The 24,654-nt window shown below is 46.4% G+C and overlaps 1 protein-coding gene across 20 annotated transcripts in view; it reads right to left on the bottom strand.

The window, feature by feature from the left end:
- KCNMA1 (potassium calcium-activated channel subfamily M alpha 1) overlaps positions 1 to 24,654 on the bottom strand; it is a 704,741-nt gene that overhangs the window by 87,344 nt on the left and 592,743 nt on the right. For 15 of the 20 annotated variants that reach the window (XM_059662282.1, XM_059662260.1, XM_059662261.1 and 12 more), the window contains one exon: positions 1,256 to 1,349. In XM_059662282.1, the coding sequence (XP_059518265.1) occupies positions 1,256 to 1,349 (94 nt within the window). Of the gene's footprint in view, positions 1 to 1,255; positions 1,350 to 5,742; positions 5,830 to 24,654 lie in introns of those variants that run through there. The other 5 variants (XM_059662265.1, XM_059662268.1, XM_059662269.1 and 2 more) reach the window with 2 other exon arrangements.

Here is a 24,654-nt window from a genome sequence, read left to right as displayed (position 1 = left end):
CATGAGGCTGGTGAGTCCTCCACGGGGCCTTGTGTCCTCAAGGGCACGGAGGAGACTGCCCACCTCTGTCCCAGAAAGGTGCTCGGGGAGGACCAGGAAGATGTGAATGTGGTGGATACGGGGGAAGGAGAGAAAAATCACCATCAGAGTCCAATAATCAAAGTGAGAAGAGTGATCAAGGCAAATGAAAAGAAGAAAGTAACTTAGCAATGGTGGGTGTTTCCATGACGTGACCTCTTAGGGAGAGCAGTGCCAGTATGAGACCACCCCTGCCGCTCGGAGATGCTAGGGAGGGAGGGCATTGTAGAGAATATGCACTGAGATTGGCAGATGAATTGAAGACAAAAAAGGGAAGATAAGAGATAAAGAGGCCAAGAAGAGGAACAGGCTGAAATTTGGTTTCACTTTCTATTTCCATAATCAAGATAGAAAGATAGCATATGAAAACAGTATGAAGGGAAGGGAAGGGAAGGGAAGGGGAGGAGAGGGGAGGGGAGGGGAGGGGAGGGGAGGGGAGGAAAGGGAGGGGAGGAAAGGGAGGGGAGAGGAGGGGAGGGCAGAGAGAGGAAGGGAAGGAGGAGAGGGAGGGAGAGAGGGAGAGAAGGAGAGGAGAGAAGGAGAGAGAGAAGAAGAGAGAGAGAGAAAGCACACACTGTATTTCATAATTAATACTGCTTTCGGTCAGAGCAGAACAGGATTACTTTTGAACTTTGCTTTGGCAAGTCCACAGATTATTGGACTTTTTTATCAGTCAAAATCAATTAACAGAAATTTGATTTCAGGCGACAGGATGAAAGGGGGGTAATCTTCAGGTTCCTTTTTGATTGTGAGGATACATCGCACATATGGCCCTCAGTACAGACAGCAGTCCTCACAGGGCCCCCAGCAGAAAGACTAGCCGGAGGCGCGCTGGCCCACGCGTTCCCGGATTGGCTGCCACCGTCATTAGTGCCACTGCTGGTTAGGAGCGACACGGGGACAGGACAGGATGACAGCTCCGCCTTTAAAGCCTGTGTATTTTTCAAACAGCTTTCGCAACTGTTTTTCATGACAGCGTTTTTTCAGCTCTATCATTAACTGCTGACAAGCTGACGGAATAAATACTCCAGCCTTTGAGAAGCCATGGAAGACCCCATCCCTCCCAGACTCCTGCCAGCTGGGAAGGGTGGCACTGGGCTGGGGCTGGTGGGGAGGGGGTGATGAAGGGAGGGGAGGAGCTAGAGGGGACCCCCAGGCCTGGGGCCCCTCTCCTTACCTCATCAGCTTGGGCGAGGAGCCGGGGGAGTTCCGCATGCCTCCATTCCGCTGCTTTTTTTTGGGTGACAGCGTCGAGGGCTGCTCATCTTCAACTGGAAATACAGGCAGCTCATGAGATTATGGACAGGGTGAGTGAGGGCAGACTGCGCAACACAGCAAGATATCAAAGGACACACACGCACAGCTCAGTCACGCACTAGGAGCTCAGGGCTGCCTTTTGGACCCAGTGACAAAGACCCATGTGTTAGTCCGAGAAGCCGGCTCAGAGGAGGCAAAAGCCCCCTCTTTACACTCCAGCGTTTGAACATGCACTTGAAACAGACTACAACAATGTGTACGCACCCTGCCCTAAAAAAAGAAAGGAAGGCGAGATTTATCCGCATACAAAATATGGTGCTATAGATGGGGACACGCAATCGTTACTCTCAAGAGCTCATTTTGGTTACTTGGCTTTGCTGGGTAATCGAATGGGTTTTCTCGTAACCAAAATCAGAAATCAAGTTGTTTGGAAATAGCAGCACCCTAGCTGCCAGCGACTTCTGCTTCTGCAAAGGCACCCCCTTCCCTGGTCCCTGATCCCTGCGCCCCAGGAAGAGCCTGGGGAGAGGCTAGGATTGGAGGCCTTCGCAGCCAAAGTCTCAGTCACTCAGGACTGGGGACGTGGGCGCGTGCTGACTCAGGAATCCGCAGCCCACTCAGCCCTGGTCCCTCCACCTCCCCCAAAGGGGGCTGCACACGTGGGACCCTTTCCTACTTTATCAGGACAGTTGGACAGGACTGCAAGGTTGGAGAACCGGGCAGGAGAAGAGCCCCCAAACGAAGGAGGAGGTTGCCATTGAATGATATCTCTGATGACCTGGTGAGGGGCAGGGAAGGAGGGCAGCACAGGGGGTTGGGAACCAAAGGCTGTTTCCCGAATGTCTAAGCTACACAGGGCGCTAAGCAATGTGAAGCTTCGCTCACACACAGCACAGCACGCGCCACTGCCTTTGCCCAAAGACACCCACTCACAAGCTTTGCAGAGGCATCAGCCTGCACCATGCTTCTTTTAAGAGAGTTGCTTGATAAATTAGCAGATGCACACCCAGCCTGTCCCCCGAGGGCATCAGCGGGAAAATTCTAGTCCCCCTCTCCGCACCCCCACAATCCAGGCTACAGCTGTAATGGCAAGAAGGAAAGGTAGGCTCCTCGGGTTCGCATAGTTGACTGCAACACAGAGGGGGAGGAAGCACCCCGAAACCCAGAGTGCACAGCAGTGACCTTAAAGCTAAGAAGAGAAATATTAGCAGTGATGACATCGGAAGATGCTTGACGTTTGTTAATGGTGTCCAAGTCATGGGTTGGAAAGAAACCATCACCTCAGCTACTTGATCTTGTCCAGAAAGACTCATCTCAGCACCTGCATTCTATGGCACTTCCCTGAAGACCCTGAGTAAGTGTAGTGTGTTATGATACAGGGTTCCAAAGGGATGACAGTCATCCAACTAACTACCTTCTGAACCTGCTTCAGGGTATCGCACTTGGCACCCCACCCCCCTTCCACTGCCAGTCTAAGGTGGTCTAAATTCTGGCTGACACAGGGTAAGGGAATAAGAACGTGGTTCAAATTGAGAGCTACTCCAGAAGAAACAAAGGCAAGGAAGCACCTGTAAATGCCCACAGCCCACTCGCTCTGCCGCCCTCCCCATCCCCCCGAGGCCCGTGCTCAGGCCGCGACCGTATCAGTCACTTAGAGCTCCAGGCTGGAACTATGTGCCTAGGAGGATATCGCATCTTATCGGAAATGAGTATCCACAGCAAATCACACCGAGACTAAACAGCACTTAAAAGATTAAAGGAAATAAATACCAGCCACATAAATGGTATAGAAAAAATCACTTAGGGTTGATATGCATCTCTCAGCGAGCAAACAGGCACTCTGAGCTTGACCTGAATTCATCTTGCTTTCACAGGACAGGGCTGGGCATCCCAGGCAATAATGGGGCAGAAAGGCAAGGAGACTGAGATTGAGAGAGAGAGTGTGTGTGTGTGTGTGTGTGTGTGTGTGTGTGCGTGCGCGCGCTCACATGCGCACACTTCTGCACTTAGAATGGGGCAGAAAGTCTTACACTGACTCCACTGGTAATGCAAGGTCACCCTTTAATGTGGACCACTTACAGCGGGCCTAGGTTAGTTGAGTAGCATGCCAGACTAAGTAACGTGTGTACGTGGCCGTGGGACTCGTGGGGATGAAAGTTCTTTTCTTCACTATCACATGAACCTTTCAAGGGTTAGAATGAAATATCCAAAAGGCTCTTGGACCTAGTCCACTCTGGCTAACTTAACTCAAAGCCGCCAAATGTTGCCATGATTTTGTCCATAGTAGTTAAGACCTGAACAGAAGCCACACTCGCTGCATGGCTGTTGGATTCTTTTGCTTAGTGCTTGTCTTCCCAGTTGCACTCGGTCCACAATAAAGAGCCCTCTTTGGTTAAGAGCTGGTTCTCCTTGCGCCTTGTTGCTGTCTGTTTACCTGCAGGGATGTTCAGATGGAAGGAAGACTTGCAAGTTGATACCTGTTAGCCAGCTCCAGGGAGACACCTCGTTCTGCTGCTAAAGCTATGCCTCCTTCTATGCAAGGAAACTATTTATTTTCATTGCAAGTCAGAACGATCATCCATCATAATCAGACTGCATTTAAAGTGGGATTTGTTCTCTTCAATGCAACCCGTGTTCAAAGGTTTCCTCCTGCACTCACGGCCTGGCAATGCAGATCTGCTCCCTGCAGAGACGGGGACAGGTCCCCAGCTTAAACATGAACACTGTGCGATGGAGACTATTACCGATGGCTTAGTTCCCACAAGAGAAGCAGTGATCCCTTCTTTCTCGTAAGTAGAGTATAAACCATATTTAATTATTATCCTTGACCGCCGATTTCTGCATATTTAAAGAAAGCAAATCTAGGAAAACTTTCAGGCAAGCTATAAAATAAAATTTCCACTTCATGGCTCCGGTGACTACATGAGAGGAATAAAAACTGGATTAAAAGGGAGACTGAAATTTACATACTTTCAAGAAAGGCACATGAATTGACCTCATGCCGACACACATTCACAGGTTCCTGGTGAGCCTGCTTTGTGGCTCATTACCGGACGCCTCGGCCTCCGGCTCTCACCGCTTCAAGCTGGGGAAGCCTCATGAAGATACAATCTGTTAAAGGAACCTGAGTTACCAGCTCCTTTAAAACACAAACAAGTTGAGGAATCCAAGTGGAATTTTTATAGGAGCTGAACTCCCTCCAGTCTCCGCGTCCTCATAAAAGCCGAGGGCTTGTTTCTGCACATCCCTAAGTATAACACTTAATGTGCCGCCGTAACTTCCCAGCGCCCGCCCGTCTAACGGGCACTGCACCCAACAGCTTTACAGTCGGGGAGACTCCGTGCTAGAAAAATGTCAGGCAGGTCTAATGAGGCTAGGATCCCTCGGCTGGCGCTAGACTTTAATTTAAAGTTACAACGATGTTTTAACATGTTTGCTTATACTTGACTAAAGAGGGTTCATTATTTCGATGACATAACCTCCAGACAACGTTCTGGGAATTGATTGAGGACGTGGTGGTAATCCCAACAGCCTGAATGCAGAGTCGAACATCTGTAATGACATTTTGCTCGACTGTTCATCGTCATTCTGTTTTCAAGCAAAAAGCAAGGCAACATCTTCCAGAAACACTGGCCAGAACTCTGGGCTTAGTTCAAAATGATCATATATTTTACTAGATTTTTTTAAAAAAAGAAATCCCTCTCTTTATTGGCCTAGCCAACTTGCAAACAGTGTATCAAGGTTCACGGATGCCTTTGTGGGCCCTTTGAGTCAAACAGGCAATGATTTCACCTTTCAGCTTTCCCACATAATCTGGGGCCCCGACATACGATGAGCCCGTTGCTCAGCTCCAGCCTGGGGCACCTTCCTTCTTCCCCATTTCCTCCACAGGGTTTAGGGGGATGCTGCCCTCTGAGACTTAAAGGTGAGTTTGTTGGCTGGAGTTAAGACATAGTTCAAAGCAAATAAACTCAGAAATGTAATAAAAGGCCAACGACCCATAAACATGAGTTGACTGGCTATCTCCACATTACATTATTAATCACCACATCTGGAGAAACCCACATCTGCACACACTTAGCAGGTCATTAGTAATGTCATATTCACACTGGAATCACTCAGAGTAAGAGGCATGCAAAGTGGCTTGAACGTAAAAGGCATCTAGCTAACAGGGCTCCCGACTGAAGTCTTGAGCGAGCTGCGAGTTGGCGGGAGGGTAGTTTTAATTATTATTTATTGGTCTTTATGGTTTTTCTCTTTGGCGTTTTGCTGCCCAGCATGCTCCGTGCATGCTGAAATCCATGGTGGTGCATCTTTTTTCTTCAATTGAGCTCAGCATGCTAAAGGGAAGCAGGAGGGGTGCAGGGCAGTTACTACGCATGGGGGTGGGTTCCAGGGCTCCTTCACCTGGCTTGGTCACAAGCTGAGAATTGTGGGTTGTGTTCTTGCACTCAAATGGGTCTTTGGGGTGGCGCGATCTAGCTTCCACCTTGACTGCCAAACAGTAAGGAGAAAAGAAAACTGAAATTAATCCTTCGTGCAGTTCTTCATTGGAAAAGTTGAAAACCAGTTTTAACATGAACCAGAATGATAGCTTTGAATGAAAATGGAAGTTTCGTCCTCACAGCTACCTTGAGAGTTTTCTTTACTTTTACCCCAATGACGTCTGGAAATTATTTTTGCTGTGTTATTGTCATCGGTGTCAGAAGGGATAATGTATCAGGAGATCATCTTATTTGTGCAATAATTTCCAAATCCATAGATTTCCCCTCTGCCTTTCCACATACACAGACTTGGAAAGCTTAGTCCAGCAGTGAGATGCGACCCCTCTCTCCCGAAGCCTGCTAAAACGCAGCCCACTGAACCATCATTACATTCCGCGTCATCAGCCGTAAGGTTAGACTATGGTTTTCATCTCAAACCACTGGCTTGGCTGGCCCCTTGGTTGTAATATCGCTGCCTAACTTTCATTAAATGTTGTGGGTTTGCCACTCCTAAGGGGGGGGGGGCACCCTTTATCCTTGTGTCATGAGGGACATCAGTGAAGATTGGGTGTGTGTTTTCAGTCTTTTGGGACGTGAATGAGGGTACAGAGAGGGCAAAACTGCTGGCCTACAGATTGCACAATGGGCGTCTTGATTTCTGTGGGTTTATCAGACTTTGTCCCCAAGAAAAATCCTACCAGTCATAGTACTACAGCCAATCTGTAACTCACAACAGACATAACTCCCAGGCTTACCCGGCCTCCCTCTAATACAGACGCCTAAGACTTCTGCCAGGGAGTCTGGCCTAAGTAACCTGAAGGTCTTACAGCGCAGCCACGTTAGAGCGACCCTGGCACTGGAGCTCAGGACGGTGCCTGTGTTATGAAGGGACATTTCCCGCCTCACGATCACAGACCCCAGAACCCTGGCTGCCTGGCATACATACCAGACTAGAGAGAGGGTGAGGGTGTGTCCTTTAGCCATGGAGCAAAATTAGCAGCAAGAAACACAAACGCCAAATAAGAAACCCATTTGGTGCGCTGGGTCCTATACTTCCTGTGAAGGAGCACCTGACTGCTGTTTCAGGATGAGTCCCCTCGGGGGACATGCACCTGCCCATCAGCGAGGTTGGGCAGCCACGCACAGCGAGAATGAGGTAAGAAAGCCAAGTTCTATGCCAGGGCCTCAGTGGGCAACTAATGTGGGTGATGTCCTTGCAAGGAGCATTTCTGCTCTGACAACCTTGGGAGAACACGTATCACCAAGAACTTTGGTAAACACGTTGCAGAGTTATTGATAAGATCAAGCCAAAAGCTATTTCTAAAAGATCGCAGTGAATATTAATACAGTTAATGAAAAGATGAAAGTTGCTGCCTCTCAAAAGCAATGCCAACAATAATATCTCCAACATAGAGCATATATAACTCCCTACAAGTGAGCAATGCCTTTATCACATACATTATCAGGCAGGACGATTTTACAGCTTCTAGCTGAGAAGTAGGATATACATTTATTTGGAAAACCTACAGTGTGTAAGTTAAAGAAAAAACAACAACCTGCCATTACGTACAGTGAGGACAGAAAGCATCTGTAAGTAACCCACGTGCCCTGGCGCAGGCACAAGGAGCACCCACCCGCCCGTAGGGAGCTGAGGCGCAGGGACAAGAAGGGGCAGGGAAGGGGAGGGGGCAGAGAAGGGGGAGGCCTGTTGGAGCTTTCACATCTCTGGCTTTTGTGGAGCTAATATGAGAATGAGGAGGGAGGCTTTAAGGAACAATAGGTTGTGTAGAAGTTAATCACAGGGTATGTTTCTGGCTTTATTCACTGCCTAGGAAACCTGAATTGTGTAACTTTGAGTCCATCAACACAGAATAATGAAAGAATTCAGCTCCCACATGGGAGAGAGAAAAACAGTATATAAGTGTGTTGACAGAATCTACATGACTTGCACTGCAATGTTCTCTACAGAAACACTGTGGGCCCAACGAATCTTCTAGAATCAAAGGGAAATGCCAGACTCACAGTCCTCCATCCCATCGCAGACCATAAGCCTGTTCTATATGTATCTCGGTCAGAGTCCAACATTCATCAAAGTCCCTGTATCTAGAATCTCAACCCATATATCTTCACTAAGAACTTGACCTGCTGTAATAACTTGCCCAATGCTTGGTTCTGCTCAGCATTTGGTAGAAAATTCCATCTGGTTGCCTGTCTCTTTTCTTTCTTTTTTCCTTGGAACAGACTGTCTCCATCAGCTCAAGGGCAAAGAAAAGGCTCACGCAAAGACCACTCGATGTTGGCTTCTCAGAGATGAGATGGAGATGAATAAGCAAATATGCAACTGAAATGCACAATGCAAGAAATTTCCTTGAATTATGGCTGTGGAGTTTGGAGACGGGGAAGGTAGGAGATGGAAGACAACTGTTACTTTGAATTAAACTGGAAAAAACGTACAGGAGTCCAATAAAAACAGGCTCTTTTCAACTTTCCTTCTCTGCCTACTCCCTACACCAACAAGTTAGTAAAGGCTTTGAGGCCAAGAAGTACCAGACTCCTTCATGTAGCCCTGGCAGGGGCAGTGCGTGCTTGTGGGGGTTAGGGTTTCAGAACAGGGATGAAATGTGCCAAGTCCCTGGCACCAAAAGCTGCTTTCTTTCTTCTTATATTTCTCAAGTTCAGGGATTAGTAAACTGTTGTCTTGAACATGTTTTTGTATGGGCTGTGGGGTGAAAATTTTTTTACATTGTTATTTATTTTTTTAAGAGAGAGAGAGAGGAGGGGAGAGGGAGAGACAGAGTAAAACATCAATGTGAGAGCAAAACATCGATCAGCTGTGCCTCCGGCACGCCCCTATTGGGAATCGAGTCTGCAAGCCTTGCCTGTGCCCTGACCGGAATTGAACCAGCACCCTTTCTGTGCACAAGATGACACTCAACCAACTAAGCCACACCTGCCAAGGTAGTTTTTACATTTTCAAATGGTTGGGGGACAAAATCTAAGAAGAAAAATATTTAATAGCGCATTAAAATTATACAAAATTCAAATTTAGTGGCTATCAATAAAGTTTTATTGGGACATGGCCAGTCATTTGTTTATCTATTGTTTGTATCTGTTTTCCCTTCACAATGAGTCAAGCGGTTGCAGTAGAGACTGCATGGCCAAAGAGCCTGAGATATTTATTTGCTGGCCTTTGATAGAAAAGGTTTGCTGACCCCTCACTTACCTTCTCACAATTTTCTAATTCCCTGTCTTCTAAAAGGACAACATATTTTTCCAACCTTCCAGGATGACCAAACAAAAAAGAAACACGCACGAAGCCACTCTAAGTGAACAAATTTGGTGACGTTGGGTGGGACAGAGGTAGTTTGGTGACTGGAATGCCCCTACCACCCAACCTACTATTAGTCCTACAGGTGCCCTTGCATTAGGGGAAACCAGTCAGGCGAGTTTCCCCCTTTCTTTCCTTTTAAATATTTTTTATTGGTTTTGAGAGAGAGAGGGTGAAAGAGAGAGAAAGAGAAACAGTGATGTGGATGTGTGTGGCGAATATCAACCAGCTGCCTCCTGCACACCCCCTACCAGGGATTCAGCCGCAACCTGGTCCTGTGCCCTGACTGGGAATCAAACCAGCAACCTTTCGGCACAGGGGAGGAGGCCGAACCGACCGAGCCACACCAGCCAGCGCGAGTTTCCCCTTTTCCATCTCCAGCTAAGTTACAGCCACCCGCCCTGCACTTTGAGAATCAGGCGAACCACATCTACCAGGAGCAGTTCCTTGAAGCTGTCAGTGTCGGCTGCAAGTCCACCCTGCACGAGCCCCGACAGGACAACAGATTAACCATTAGGCTAGATATGTTGAAAATATACAGCTTCAACCTTTCCCCAGCTCGCTCAGAGCGATATATAGATGATTATTTCAAGCGTCAGCTGCCGCACAGATTTAAACCCCGGCACAGTAACTCCTGGATTCATCTGCCCCTTGTCAAACTTGCACAGCTTTCATTGCAGGATACGCGGTGTGGCAGTTTCACTGTGAATCCAGAATGATCCAGACGGCTGCTGTCTCTTTGTTAACAGGAAGCCAAACTGATGAGTTTGTAATGCATTTCTTATCAAAGGTAGTTTCAGAAACGAAAATGTGTCCCATCAGTTTGGCTGGGTTTCACAAAGACTAGATTATGGGCTTAATCAGAACATCTCTGTTATTTTCGTGAGGAAATAGATAATTCTGCATCCATCCCTTTAAAATCACGTTATGCCAATGAATTATGTATTTATGAATTTATAATTATCCTTGATTTTTCCCCTCCTGCAGTATACTTAATAAAACCATCAGCTGGAGCCTACAAAGCAATGGGGCTTAATAGATACAAGCATGCTAATATCTTTTTTTCAGTAAATGCTGATCCTTCTGAGCTGTGTGTCTACATTGATCATTGTGGAAAAAAGGGATAGTAATTTTCGACTCACACATTTAACAAAGACAAAATGGACTGTGATGGAATTTATGGAGCCTGTAAAGGAGCTCTTTTTCTAATATGGTTTATTATCAAGTAGATTCGTGATCACTGTAGGACAAATCAGGTCCCCCTGAAATGCACCTAGAAAAATGCCTATGCGTTCAGAGCACCGTTCCTGGCACAGCAGAAGGGCCCATAAGAATGGCGGCAGCTGCCAGTCTTCTGTTGGGCTGATTGTTATACTTGCCACTGACGTGAAATTCAGTACTTAGATCCCAGCTTTAAAAACACTATTTATCCTCGCTTTATTTAAAATTCTGACTTTTTATCCATTGTGACTCCCCCCCTTTTAATTTAAAAAATATTGCATTAAACCATCATCTATCTTAATTACTGAGGTTTATGCTGCCCCCTTACACTGGGTGTCCCGGTAAATGCCTCACTCCAGTCCCGGCCCTGCCTGTCCGGCTCCCAGGGTGCTCTGGTGCTGGCCCTGCCATCCGCCTGTCTTCACGCAGAAGGTCTCTTCTTCTGTATGTGTGTCTATCCGCTCCCTTGTGCCGAACCAGGTAAGACGAATACAAAACAAGTGTTATTCTTTCGATCGCTTCATGCTGCCTGCATGAGATTGGTAAGGCAGACCCTTGCCAGAAAGGCTTCCTTAGGGATTCACAAATTGTCAGACATCCAGAGGAGCGGAGGAAGGATCATGCTGCCTCGGGCATCTGAGCTTTGCCACCTGCCCAGGGTGAGAAACAGAACAGAGCGCGGCGCTGGTCTCGCCCGGACCTTTATTTCGCACCTCCCATCACACCGCCTGGCTAACACGGCGCCGGCTTCCGTTCCCTCTTTGGGGCACAGGTTTTTATTTGCTTATATGTTTTGACTCAGATGCTATGTTTCTTCTCTTTTTGTTTCTCCTCCCCTTAAACCACTTCAAGTAAACATGACGGGCAGAAAACGTCAATCACATGTCCATTCCCATTTTCACTTTGTTACTTGCATTTTTTAAGTTAATGCTTGCCCCAGTGACTCAATATAGAGACCAGCCTAGAATCGAATTGTGTATGTGTGGAATGGCTCTCTAAACCATAAGCTGGTATACAGGTAAGGGCTGTTATTATTATTAATATCATTATTACCATTGGCTCATTCATAAACACCGTATTTTCCATTGAGCCAGTTGTATCAAAAGCCCCCGAGAATTCTAATATGTATTCCAGATGGCTGCCCCGATACTTTCTCTGGAACGCAGATAAAGGTAAAATGCATGAGTCTTTAGTGCAACCCAGGTACACCACATGGCCCGATGAAGAATGTTCTGCCAGAACACTTTAGAAATGCTGAATGCTTTTAACCTTGGGAGGTAAGACCAGTCCCAGATTGTGATTTTACGCTAAACACAGCATTTAGTATATTTCTTAAGGGCACAGTCACCTTCTAAAGGTGTTCTTGAACTACAAAATCATGATCTGTATTCCACTATAATTTATCCTCAGACGCATCCCATGCAACATTTTAAAATGCTCATCAGTCTATATGGCCTGGGCCACTTTCTGCTCATCACAGAGAACAAGGTGTGGAACGCAGGAGCGGGGGTGGCAGGGGTGCAGGGATGCTCTGGCCTCACCCTCTTTGGCCTGCACTAAGATGACACTGACACCAGGGCCCAGGTCTGCTGACTTCCAATCCAGATCACTTGCTGTCAGAATTCTGCCCATGAGAACAGCATGAGGATACCAGCTTCCAGATTCGGGCCACCTGCCCTGGTCCCTCTGACCCTCATTAGAATTCTGATCTCAGATAAGTTACTCAACGCCGCAATGTCACCAGATCTGTTGTTATCCCCACAGACAGATGAGGACCCAGGATCTGGAGAGGCTGTGAGGTGGAGGGAGATGACCGGAGGCCACACACTGACAGCCCGGGGACTGTCCTGGTGTGCTCTGCCCGGCACTCCCCAGCTGGTTCACAGGGTCTGTGCGTGGGACAACCTCTCCGTCTGAAGATGTCCTTGAAATATTGATGTCTAACTTCTGCTTTAAGATCTTGCATAGGGCTGGGCTTCCATTTCAGGAACTGTCTCATGGGGCACGAGCTTACCAGCTGGTCAAATCCCCCAACACTGCTTACTGCGCCCCAGCCATATGGTAGGCACCCCTCTTACGCCTCTGGCCCTGGCTCCAGCGACACTCAATGACATAAAGACTTTAAGATATGGGCCTTCCCTCTACAAATGTCAACCCAGAATGAGCTGCAGGAAGGTAACAGGCACACAGGTCCCGAAGTTACACTGCAGGGTCCAAACCTGGCTATTTGGCAAATTACCAACTTCGGTTTTCTCACCTATAAAATGGAAATAATCAGAGCACATCCTTCATAGGGCTACTGTGAAATGGGTTGAAAACATGAGAAGTGCTTATGAGAGTTTCTGGCAAGCTCTTGGTAAACGTTACCTATCATCATTATCTGGGCTTTGCAAAATCAACGAAACCGGAGCTCTCTGCCAGTGGGCCCTCACCACAATGTGTCTGCTGCCTCCTGGCTTTGCACCCACTCTCTCCCCACTGCTCCGAACAGCAGATCTGGTGTCCAAGCACAGAGCAGGATGAGAATCGCCACCTCCCCTCCACTCGCTGCATCCTGTTCAACTGTCATCTTTGTCCCGTATTTCATATGGCCCCAATGAACTGCTCAGGTCAAAATAATTAGGCTATGCCAAGTGTCATAAAAACAAGAAAAGCCAGAAAATGTTTAAACGACCCTCAATTGGAGAAGGCTGGGACCATTCAGGGCAATAACAAATGAAAATCAGATGGAAATGTGGAGAAACCCCACCATTCCCTCTAAATTACAGGAAATCCATGCTGCCTGCTTATGATGGGCTCTTTCCCTTGAATTTCTGGTGGGAGGTCATGGAATTGGGGCATGCACATGGGAGATGGGGGAGGGGCAGGGGAGCGATGGGGTAAAGGGGCACTGACTTCTTCACTATTCCCTCCCACCAGGTCTTCCTTTCACCTACCTATTCTACCCACTCTTCAAGAAACAGGTTAGGCTGCCTCCTCCAGGTAGCCTTCCCAGATTACTATAACAAGACAGAATCCCTCCTTTCTTGGCACCCCATCTCACACCCCTCTGTTATCTCTTTCTTTTGCATTAGAATATGTTTTCCATTTCATGTGTCCTACTTCCCCACTACACTTGTAAGCTCCTCTCTGGCAGTTTACAAATCTCTGAATACCTCATACTGCTGAGCCCCTGGTGATGATCCTGATGAATATCTCTGAGTTGCTCGAGGGGCAGCACTGTAGGGGAGAATCACAGCCCCATGGTGAGGAGCCTGGTTCTAGTCCTGGCCTGGGCCAATTGTGAGGTTTTGGCCAGACACTGCCCCTCCAGGGCTGGCATTCATTACATATAAGGACCTTTGCAGCTCTGATCTGTAATGGTTCTGACCTTAATGCTTTCTTCTGTTACCTGACAGATATCACAGGAGCCAGCCAAAGGCAACAGGCCTCCTAGCTCTCCAGGTCCATACAGTCATCTAGCACTTCCTACCAGGCTCACTCCCAGAGCACTGCAGAGCAGGAGAGCAGGATGCTTGATTCCCACTCAGACCCATTTGACAGACATCTCGAGGGTGGGGGCTGGGCAGTGCTTTTTCTTTTCCTATTTTCAAAAAATCTTTTAAAAGATACACAATAAGAGAGCACAAGTCTAGCGGTAGAAATGAGATAATTGCATATATATATATATATATATATATATATATATACACACACACACACACATAGGATATATATATCCTATGTAATAAAAGGGTAATATGCAAATTGACCCTAATGGCAAAACAACCGGGAATGACCAGTCACTATGATGTGCACTGACCACCAGGGAGCAGATGCTCAACCTAGGAGCTGCCCCCTGGTGGTCAATGAGCTCCCACAGGAGGAGCTCTGCTCAGTCACAAGCCGGGCTGATGGCTGCGAGCACAGCGGCAAGGGAGTGGGCCTAAGCTGGCAGGCGCACATCCCTCAAGGGGTCCCAGACTATGAGAAGGCACAGGCTGAGCTGAGGGACACCCTCCCTCTGAGTGCATTTTATATATGTATATATATATATATATATATATATATATATATATATATATATATATATCTGCAACCATCCGACTGTTTGACCAGTAGCTATGACATGCACTGACCACCAGGGGGCAGACGCTCAGTGCACAGCCATGAAAACATAGAGCAGGGAGGGTGGGAAGAGATTAACCAAAGATCTAATATGCATACTAGAGGCCCGCTGCATGGATTTGTGCAGTGGTGGGGTCCCTTGGCCTTGCCTGTAGGGATCAGGCCAAAACCAGCAGTCTGACATCCCCCAAGGGGTCCTGGATTGCAAGACGGTGCAGGCCAGGCCGAGGACCCCACCGCTGCATGCAGCGGGCCTCTAGTATGCATATAAGATCTTTGGTTTATATATATATATATATATATATATATATATATATATATATATCCCCCAAAAATGTATACACACACTTTGAATAATTATATGGGAAGAGTTTTTTATAATACACTTCATTTTCAAAATTGAGCTATCAGCTATTAAGGTGTGTATACATTTTGGGGACACCCTGTTTATATATATGTATATATAAAATAATTCACAAGTGATACGGAATAACAGTTTAAAAGGTATTACAGGATAGTGTCAGGCGAAGGCTAAATGAACTGCCTTTGTAAATGCTAGGAGGTCTGGGGTGGCCGGGGGAAAATTCTAACACTTGAAACAAGAGTCGAAGGGATAAAGATGTCAGCTGTGCCTGCCTGTGTATCCCCAGAATCAAACACAGGGCCTGGCGCACTGGGGGCACTCAAACCATGACACGGAGTCAATGAGGCAAGGGGTCCTAGGTGGAGGGAACAGCCTGAACTAAAGCAAGGAGGTGGGGAATATTAATCTAGGGAAATGTAAGGAATTCAATGTGGCTGGAGCAGGAAGATTTATTTAAGGGTATAGACAGGGGTATAAGGGACAGATAGTGTAAGGGTTTAAACTCCAAATGACAGAATTGGAAACTATTGGGTAATAATCTGAGTCCTCTAAAAGTTTTTTGTGTTTTTTTTCTATTTAAGTACTCAAGTTCAAAGAGGGCAGTGGGTGGTTTGCCTCTTGGTAGAGTCTATCTTCCGCACCCCCCAACTCGGCCTCCTTTCTTTTGGGCCACTTAAAAGTTATAAGGGTCTCAGATAAGACACACACACATGTGTGTGAAACTAAAAACCAGGAGGCCCCTGGCAGTGGTCCAGTTCCACTGGAGGTCTCACTTTTTTTCTGGAGAGTGTATTTGACAGGGAAATAAAGTTATTTAAGGCCTTGGAAAGGGGTCCTGTGAAATTCACAGGGCTGCTGCCTCACAGCTCAGCCAGGTACATCCACACTTGACTGTGGACGGTTATTTCCTGTTTGAACACTCGAGTGGGTCCCGTCCCCTATAAAGGGAACCGGGAGGAAAGCCGTCAGGGTTTGACTTCAATGAGAAAAGTGATTGCAATCCATAGTCTGGGAAAAAAAAAGATTCTCAACAAAACTCGAGCTTTCAAATGAACTCACTGAGAAGGAAATGTTTCCCCAATCCTCTACTCCTTAGTTTTACCGAATCAACAGCACTTCAGGATTTTCTCTGTCAAAATCATGTGAATGACTAAAGTAAGGATGTCCATTATATTATGTGGATCCTTGACCTGCACTGTAGTGTGTCTAAAAGAAGTTTAAAAAGTCAAAAGAGAAAATTCCAATAAGATTATCAAAATGAATGGTTTCAAATTTTTAAGTTACAAAAAGTGTAAAATATTTGCATTCAAAGTTCTGTATGATCTGGTAGGTCATACCTAATAAAGAAAAAAAAATAAATGAGTCACCTGGGAAACCTTTTAATTCTCCCCTTCCATCATCTCAATAAATCTACTATCTCCCATACAGGCACACATTTACACCCAACACCCTGTATCAGAGGTCTCTTATCTGAGACCCTTATAACTTTTAAGTGGCCCAAAAGAAAGGAGGCTGAGTTGGGGGGTGGGGAAGATAGACTATTTTTATCTTTTATAAAAATAAGAGTTAGTAAAAAGGCAGAGTCTTGTCTTTAAAATATAAAATAAAAAGAATAAAAAAGAGGTGAAAAAGAGAACCACATTAATAGTATTTTTTTTCCTCATTGATGCCCAAATTGATGAACTGATTATTTTTTGTGTGGACAATCTTATTAAAACAAAAAACTAAACAAAACAAAACAATCCTCTGATTCTGTTTGACAGAAAGTTAGTGCTGGCCCAGGGCGCAAAGCAACACTCTTTGGTTAACCTGGATTCTAAAGCAAATCTTGACGAAAGAGCATCACATTAAAATTATTTTTATATGGCACATTAATCCAGTACATAACCCAACATTATAAAAATGTCTCTCATCCTGTTGTAGAACGAAGCCTAAGGAATTAACTTGTATAAATAAGTATTAGATAAAAATGGGGACTTCCCACATAGTAATCAGATGCTGGGGGTAATGCAATCTTAGGGGTGAGAATCTGGTTTTGTGTACTTCCCTTTTAAAAACATAGTAACATTTAGCCCCGCTGGCATGGCTCAATGGTTGAATGTCGACCTATGAACCAGGAGGTCTCCGTTCAATTCCAGGTCAGGGTACATGCCTGGGTTGTGGGCTCCATCCCCAATAGGGGGTGTGCAGGAAGCAGTGGATCAATGATTCTCTCTCATCATTGATGTTCCTCTCTCCCTCTCCCTCTCCCTTCCTCTCTGAAATCAATAAAAATATATATATTTTTTAAAAAACCATAGTAACATTTATTGAACTAGGACTTGGTACCAAATGAGTATTAAGGGAAGCAAGTTGGATTTAAAGAACCTTAGCAATTGAGAGGTATTGTCTTAGTAGAGGTGTATTTCCTCAAAATAGTAAATAAACAAAACAAAAAAAGGCCCTCAGTTTTAGACGTTCATTTTAGAGACAGAGAATCTGGAAAAGAAAAGCAGAAAGGGGGGCAATGGTAGTAGTCCCTAGAATACAGCCAGGTGGAGGTTTCATTTATAGAAAAGCAGCGCCACCTGCTGGCGATCTGCATTTCAAGCCCTTCTGGTTTGTGGGCCAGCATCTATCTTGCAATCTATGCATAAATATACAGCAGTATTTCTCAGCTGCTGTTATACATAAGAATTTTATTACCAGTCGGCAGATTTCTAACACACTGGTTGCAGTTTAATAATCCTCTGTTACCTGAAGTATGGGTTATATAAAAACCTAGAATGTTAATTGTTGACAAACCAATTCTAATATGTAAAGCACTGTAAGTCAACCAGTAAATATCCAAATAAATCAAAAGGGATTGCTCTTTTGCTTCTAACAACGTGTTATTAAATACCACAATTTGATCACTTACATAAACATAATTTTCATATATTTCAATGGACTAAAAAAGTCAGGAAAAATGCATTATAATCGTACTGAGAGCTTTTCCTTCTCTACAATTTTGAGAAAAATATTTTTGCAAAGAATATTTTACCTTTCTTTAAAAAAAATGTACCTAAGCCAATGAATCATTTAGGAAATTTTCCCATATAACAAAACCTGAGTTATAAATAACTAAGATTACATCTATAAAATGTTATATTTTTTAAATGGCAATAGAGAAGTGCTGGAGAATATAAGTCACTGAAACAGTGAGCAGAGAAACAGTACCTGTCATTTGCAGAAAAAGATCACACAAACGAGATAGCAAAGGAACACAATAAAAGGAAGGAACGGGAATGTGATAGGTGACTCTGATTATATCTGCAAAGGAAACTGTGAAATAAATTAACACCCAGGCGCCCACGAAAGTCATATTATAGCTCCACTGCGAGGGAGAGGGATCGTTATGCAACAGAGGAGGTTGGCGACTTTGTGAGAACAGAAATAAAGTGTAGGCTGTGAAGTCTGGTGGTGATAACTAATGACCACACTACTTACAACTCTGATTTGATCTCTAACAGAAAAAAATAAAAAAGTACTCTTCAGGATAGATGTATGCAACAGGGCTCGTATTTTTCACTTGAAACAAATAAACCCCAAATGGGATCAAAGGGCCCCAGTAAATGAAAAATGACAGTTCCTATGTTGCCCTGATTTGATCGCGAGCAAAACTACATGCTGATACCATTCCAGAGCCCGGAGGAAGGGGAGGGGAAGGGTGAGCGCCGACTAAGCTGATGAGAAGCCCACACTAATTTCAGAAAGTTATTGAGATTTCATCCCTAACAACAATAAAGATTGCTCATGCAGCAACCTAAAGGGTATCCCTTACACACACACACACACACACACACACACACACACACACACACACGTTCCATCTTATTTCCGACGGAAACCCTTTACATTCAGCTCTTCCACGTGTCTACATTACGTAAGGCATATGTATAAAGAGCACCAAATGCTGAGGGGCTTCCTTTGAGCCCAGTGTCTCTAGGAAGGACCACCAGGAACTAGACTACACGGGTCTCAAGCTTTTCATCTCCCACATGCACTGGTTACCACTTGCTGTAGAGAGCCAGAGTTGCCAGGAGGGGGCAGATGTGGAGGGTGTGGGGGAATCTGGTGGAACTTAGGGTTGCCAAGATCTGAGCTGGGGGCTGGCCCTGCCTAGATCTAACTCCCAGAGTATCATCCAGTGCATTCGCAGAGCAAGAGAAGGTCCCTGAAGATGGCTGGGGCCTGGGTAGTTATAGGCTCAAGCCCCGCCTCCAGAGAAGTTGGGATGAATTCACATGGATGAGGAGTCACAGGTGGATGAAAGAGCTGGTTTGAGTTGGAAGAGAAGTGCAGACCTGAGAGGCAGATGTGGTGAAACAATGGGTTAGCCGTGCCTTCCCAACGTGCTCTTCTGCCCATCAGACTCAAATACCCAACGACATATGGAAGGGGAATACATTTGCATCCCAGACCCACTGCAGTGTCCAAATACTGTGCCTGTCAGCAGAAGCGGTGGAAGAAATGTGTCACCTTCTAAAGAAGTGGTGATCAATTCTAGATCAAGCTACTCAAAACTGCTCCCACAGCCACAGGGAGCAGCTGTTCAGAAACAAACGTTTCGTTCAAGATGGTAGAAACAAAGAAGAAGAAAGATCGCTGGGTTCCCCTAAAACACATGCCTAATGAACTGTGGAAACACATTTTTAACCCAGTGTCTAGTATTTGGCAAATGTCTGTTGAATTCCTACTGTGTGCCTTGGCTGCTGGGTGCAATATACTGAGAATCCAAAGACCATTGAGAGCCGTCTGTTGTTGACTTCTAAAAAGCTCCCCATGGAAAGCGCTCTGAACGGGGTTTACAAGAAGTGTGATAGGATTACAGGAAAGAGACCCATCCATTCTGATCTGAGGTGGGTAGTAGGGCAGTAAAAGGCCTTCACGGAGATGACAGCATCTGAGCTGTGTTTCAAGCAGGAGTCAGCAAGCTTTTTCTGTAAACATCAGGCAGTAAGTCTTTGGGGCTTTGTGAACCATATGCTTTCATTTGCAACTTCTTAGCTTTGCTGTTTGCACTTGAAAGCAGCTATGGACAATATGCAAATGAGTGGCCAGGACTGTTGTACAATAAAACTTTATTTACTAAAACAGACAGTAGGCCAGGTTTGGTCGATGGGCCACAGTTTGCTGACCCCTACTTTAAAAGATGGGTAGACTCCCATCAGCCAGAGGAGGATAGGGACAGAATCACAGGCACAGGAAAAAGTTACAGAAATATGTTAAATAACAAAAACAAGACATCTGTAGAGATCCATTAGATGAAGGACCCTTACGTGGAAAACAGAACTAGACACACAGGTTGAGGCCAAACTGTGGAGGGCCTTGAATGTCATGGCTGGAGGTTGTCCTACTGAAAACAAGGAGCCATTTAAAGTTGTTTTTGTTTTCCCTCTTCAGAACAGGATGATAACATGATCAAATATGTGTTTTAAAATAATAGATGTGGTGGAGGTTTAGTGGCAAGGGAGAATAATTAATTGGAGGGTAGCAGTGCTAGAGCAGGTGAGAAGAAATGAGTGCCTGAACTCGGCAGTGCACTGAGCATGTGAATAGGTGTGAAAGGTCATCCAGGGGACTCTGCCCTCAGTAGGGAAGAAGAGAGAGGAGAGCAGAATCCCTAGCAACACGCACTCAGCCCGTCTCTAGACTGTTCTCACGTCAAGTCTAGGGGCCCACTCTTGGCCCCACTCGTAGAACGAATCTCACTAATGAGAAAATCAACAAGAAGCAGCGCCCAACTCTTCATAAAGCAATTTAGGACAGGTGATGATGGGAAGTCCCAACACCAACCAGACCTCAAGGATAGGTTGAGATCAAGACCACCAGCAAGAAATTTTAATAGAATTTTTAAAAATGTCATCTCTCGCCACCATCTGTTCCCCTCTTGCTAGCTCTCCAAGCTTCCTGCCTTCTTCCAAGAACACAGGAAACTCACTGAGTATCTATCTGTCTCCATGTCCCTTTTAGAGATGGAAAAGTCATAGGGGCAGTTTCAGTAAGATGTAGGATGATGAGACCCTAAGTCACAGCTGCAACCACTCTCTGAGACAGGTCCTGTTATCATCTCCATCTTACACATGGGGAAACTAAGGAATAGAGGACTTCTCAAACTTGCCCAAAGTGCTACGGTAGGAAGGCAAGATGTCAATTCTGGGTTTGCCTAGATTAGGTGAGAAGATGCCAGGGCCGTGAGAAGTATAAAGATTAGTGCATGATGAAGGCATTACTCTTATAGCACTGGGCATTCACTGAGCATCCATTTGGTGAACATACCAAAGCATACCTGTACTAGGCATGATTTCCAAAGCCCCCAGAACATTCCCAAACCCCACCCCATCTCTGGCTTTCCTTGCTCTGTGGTTTCCTACCATTTCAGGATTTAATTCCCTAATGCATATCAGAGAAAAGACAGGAATGTCTGCCGAACAGACACCCATCTTCCCCTTAGCAGAAGAAATCCGTGAAGCGGCCCTTCCAACACTAGCCCTTTGCACATTTCAATCCACATCCCGAGACTTCCAGGCCACGTGACCCGACCCCCTCCCTCGCAGTCTGCATTCCTGGCAAGTTGCATCCTGCCATCTTCACTGTGCACCTCCCCTCTGCAGGTCAGTGTACCTCCTTTTTCAGTAACACCTGTTCAGGGCTTTGGCTTTGAAGCATCCCTGCTGGCTGTGTTCTCAGTTGGATGTGTTACAAGCCATATGTGGAAATTTACTCATCTGCACGGCAGAAAAGGCCAGATCAAGCTTGGCAAAATACAGAGAGCAATTCAAGCCCACTGGTAAACAAGAGAACGCTTGGTGCAGCCTGAGGTCTCTGCGAGCAATTGAGAAAGCCCCTTGCCCCCTCGCCTCAAGCAGCATAAAGAGAGTAACGGCTCTTCCTGGCAATGAGACGCTCAGCCTTTGGACACCTCTAGGTGGGAGGAACTGTGGCACGGGCGCTGCTGGATCCGATCTGCCTGCCTCGAGTGAGTCAGTGGGCCTAATAGTCAGGAGTGGCCTTGATGTTTCTCCACATTTGGGCATGCGCCGTGGCCACCTGCACGTGGTTACAGCTCTCGACAAATGGGCCCCTTGGCTCATAATGGCTTCACCTGATGCATTAATATTTTTGTGCCACCCTGACTCACAGGAAAATGATCAGGTTCACCAAAATTAGTAAAACTGAATGCAATGTCACTAGTCCTTGATTTTCTAGGACAGATGCTGAACATACACATGTACCCTTGTCTCTCTTCACTTGAAATGTTGGTGAATTTTTGCCTGTGACTTTTTTTTCTGTCTTTGTCTTCTTTTCTTCTTCCCCAGTATCTACCTTCACAAAGAATACGAATTGTACCCACTAGTTGATAATTTTCAAGATCCTTCAGTTATGTCCTTGATTTTCTTGCTACCTTTCCCCCCTTAATTTTCTTTTATCCCAGTTCTTTATATATATAAAATATATGTATAGATATAGGTATATTGTAAGCCACTTAGAGAGTTTTAGGAAAAATCACAGATCCGGGCCCTCCTACTTCTGACATACCACTTTTCCTTTAACTGATTGTTGAGAATCCCTTCACTTACTCATTCTTTTACTCATCTGATATTTACTGACCTGGAACCTTCAGGCCATTTCCTATTCAAGTACTCTTGCCAACACATGAAGCCCAACCCAGGATGCCAGCATGCTACATTTCTGACCTTGGAGGGAAGGAAAGCAGAAAGCCGGCAGCGGCCAAAATGGAGATGACTTTAATGCCAGCTGTCAGCTCCACTCCCAGGTGATGGTCATGCTGTCTCTACAGACGCCCCTCTCTTCACTGTCCGTCCACGTTGCGAGGCTCTGGTCGGAGGAGCAGTCTTTCTCACCTCACTGAAAGCCTCTCAGTGCTGCTGGCCATCCGGTGCAGACGCGTCTTCACAGCCTCCACGCTGAGCTTAGAGCTTTTCTCTGTAGCTCCAGGAAGACGTGGTGGGAGTCACCCCCTGTGTTTAAGGGATGGAGTGGGGGCTTTCAGGATTACTAGGAGAGACCAGGGGGGTTTCTCTTGCTGTTTTCTGGATTGCAGGACAGCTCCTCAGGAGAAGGACTGCATGAGCTGCTCAGAGAAGAAAGGCCACTGTGGACTCTCCAGATCCTTCGTCCCGCTCATCTGAGCTGGACATCAGAATGTCTTCTCAAAGCCAGAGTCTATGGCATGTCTAGAACCTCCCTCCACACGAGGCCCTGTCTGGCTATTTACAAAAGGGACTTTCTCACTGAGATTTCAACTATGTGGGCCCAACAATGCTGCTCCTCTTAGTCCATTCAGAGTCCTCCTGGGGAAATGGTAGGCTGGGGAAACAGAACTCTTGTAAGCAAATGCAGGGACGGCAGAGTCGCTGATTAGCTAGGTCAGTGGTCGGAAAACTGCGGCTCGTGAGCCACATGCGGCTCTTTGGCACCTTGAGTGTGGCTCTTCCACAAAATACCACGTGCGGGTGCGGGTGCGGGCATACAGTGCGATTGAAACTTCGTGGCCCATGCGCAGAAGTCGGTATTTTGTGGAAGAGCCACACTTAAGGGGCCAAAGAGCCATATGTGGCTCGCGAGCTGCAGTTTGCCGACCACTGATCTAGGTGATTCAGCATGCTGGTTTGGGAGGAAACCGTGCCATAGACTTGAAATGCCACATGACTTCCCTGAACTCTGTGTGGCAGCGCCTCACAGGAAATGTGTTTTGGATTTCCTCTGGAGAAGGGTAAATGGTTGAAAACGACAGTGGATTTTCAGAGAATGAGATGCGAAGTATTTTATTTCTCCCCCTCCCGAGATGTAAAGAGACGTGCTTTCTCCCTGAGAAAGAAGAGAGGAAAGGAGTCTTGTTGGCATACACAGGGGTTTCAAAAGCTAATTCCCAGGAGCTCTATCGGAAGCTACCGCATGCAGCCTGAGCCAAGACCCTCAGGGCTGGTCACATATCCCAGCTGGCGGCCCCCACTTGCTTTGACTGTGCCACCCAGCCTGCGCCAACGGCATTCATGCCAGCGACAGAGCTGCGGCCTCTCTCGCCTTCAACACACTGAAGACGTGAATCCCACTGGAAATGAGGAGAATGGTGATGGAGGAAGAAGGAATACGAATTAGAAGAAGGAAATGGATGGAACAGATCCACAGGACCAGGGGCGGCGGATGCAACCCAGGTATCGCGATGACTGCCAGGCCAGCTGGGGAGAGTTATGCTCATGAAACTTAACTAATGGCATTCAATGGCTTCAGAGCTATTAACTGAACGTTCTTTACGAAGATTTTAATTTCTTGGCTTTGCATGTGGATAATGTGCTTCAGCTGCAGAGTCCTAGACTGGCCATCACGCCTTGGCCTTCCTCCCCAAGGCTTCTCGGAGCGGCTGGGTGTTGCCTCCTTCGGCCACAGCCTCCCTTCTGCTGGTCTTCACCCGCACACTGGGTGTCTCTCAACTGCCCCCTGAGACCCAGTCCCTTCTTCCACAGTTGCCATAGACATCCTTCCAGAACACAGCCCCAGGCATCACTTCCTTGAGTGTTTCCTGTTGTATTTCAGATGAAGAACAAAACCCGCATGGCCTAGCCCCTGTCCACACAGGCCCTGCTTACCCTTGAGGGCTCCTCTCCCTGAAACCTGCTGCACGGGACTCAAGCGCCAGCCAAACTGGGCGACCAGCTGTGTGGCCGGGGCTCCCGAACTCCCCACTGCCACGCTTTGGCAGAACACTCTCTCCTGTTCTCCAAGGCACATCTGGAATCTCATATCCAATGGGATCCTCCCCTGGCTGACCA

The sequence above is a fragment of the Myotis daubentonii genome, chromosome 13 (genome assembly GCF_963259705.1).
Source record: "Myotis daubentonii chromosome 13, mMyoDau2.1, whole genome shotgun sequence".
Classification (NCBI taxonomy): Eukaryota; Metazoa; Chordata; class Mammalia; order Chiroptera; family Vespertilionidae; genus Myotis; species Myotis daubentonii.
The sequence above is the reverse complement of the archived record's forward strand: the minus strand, read 5'-3'. Positions and strand labels throughout refer to the sequence as shown.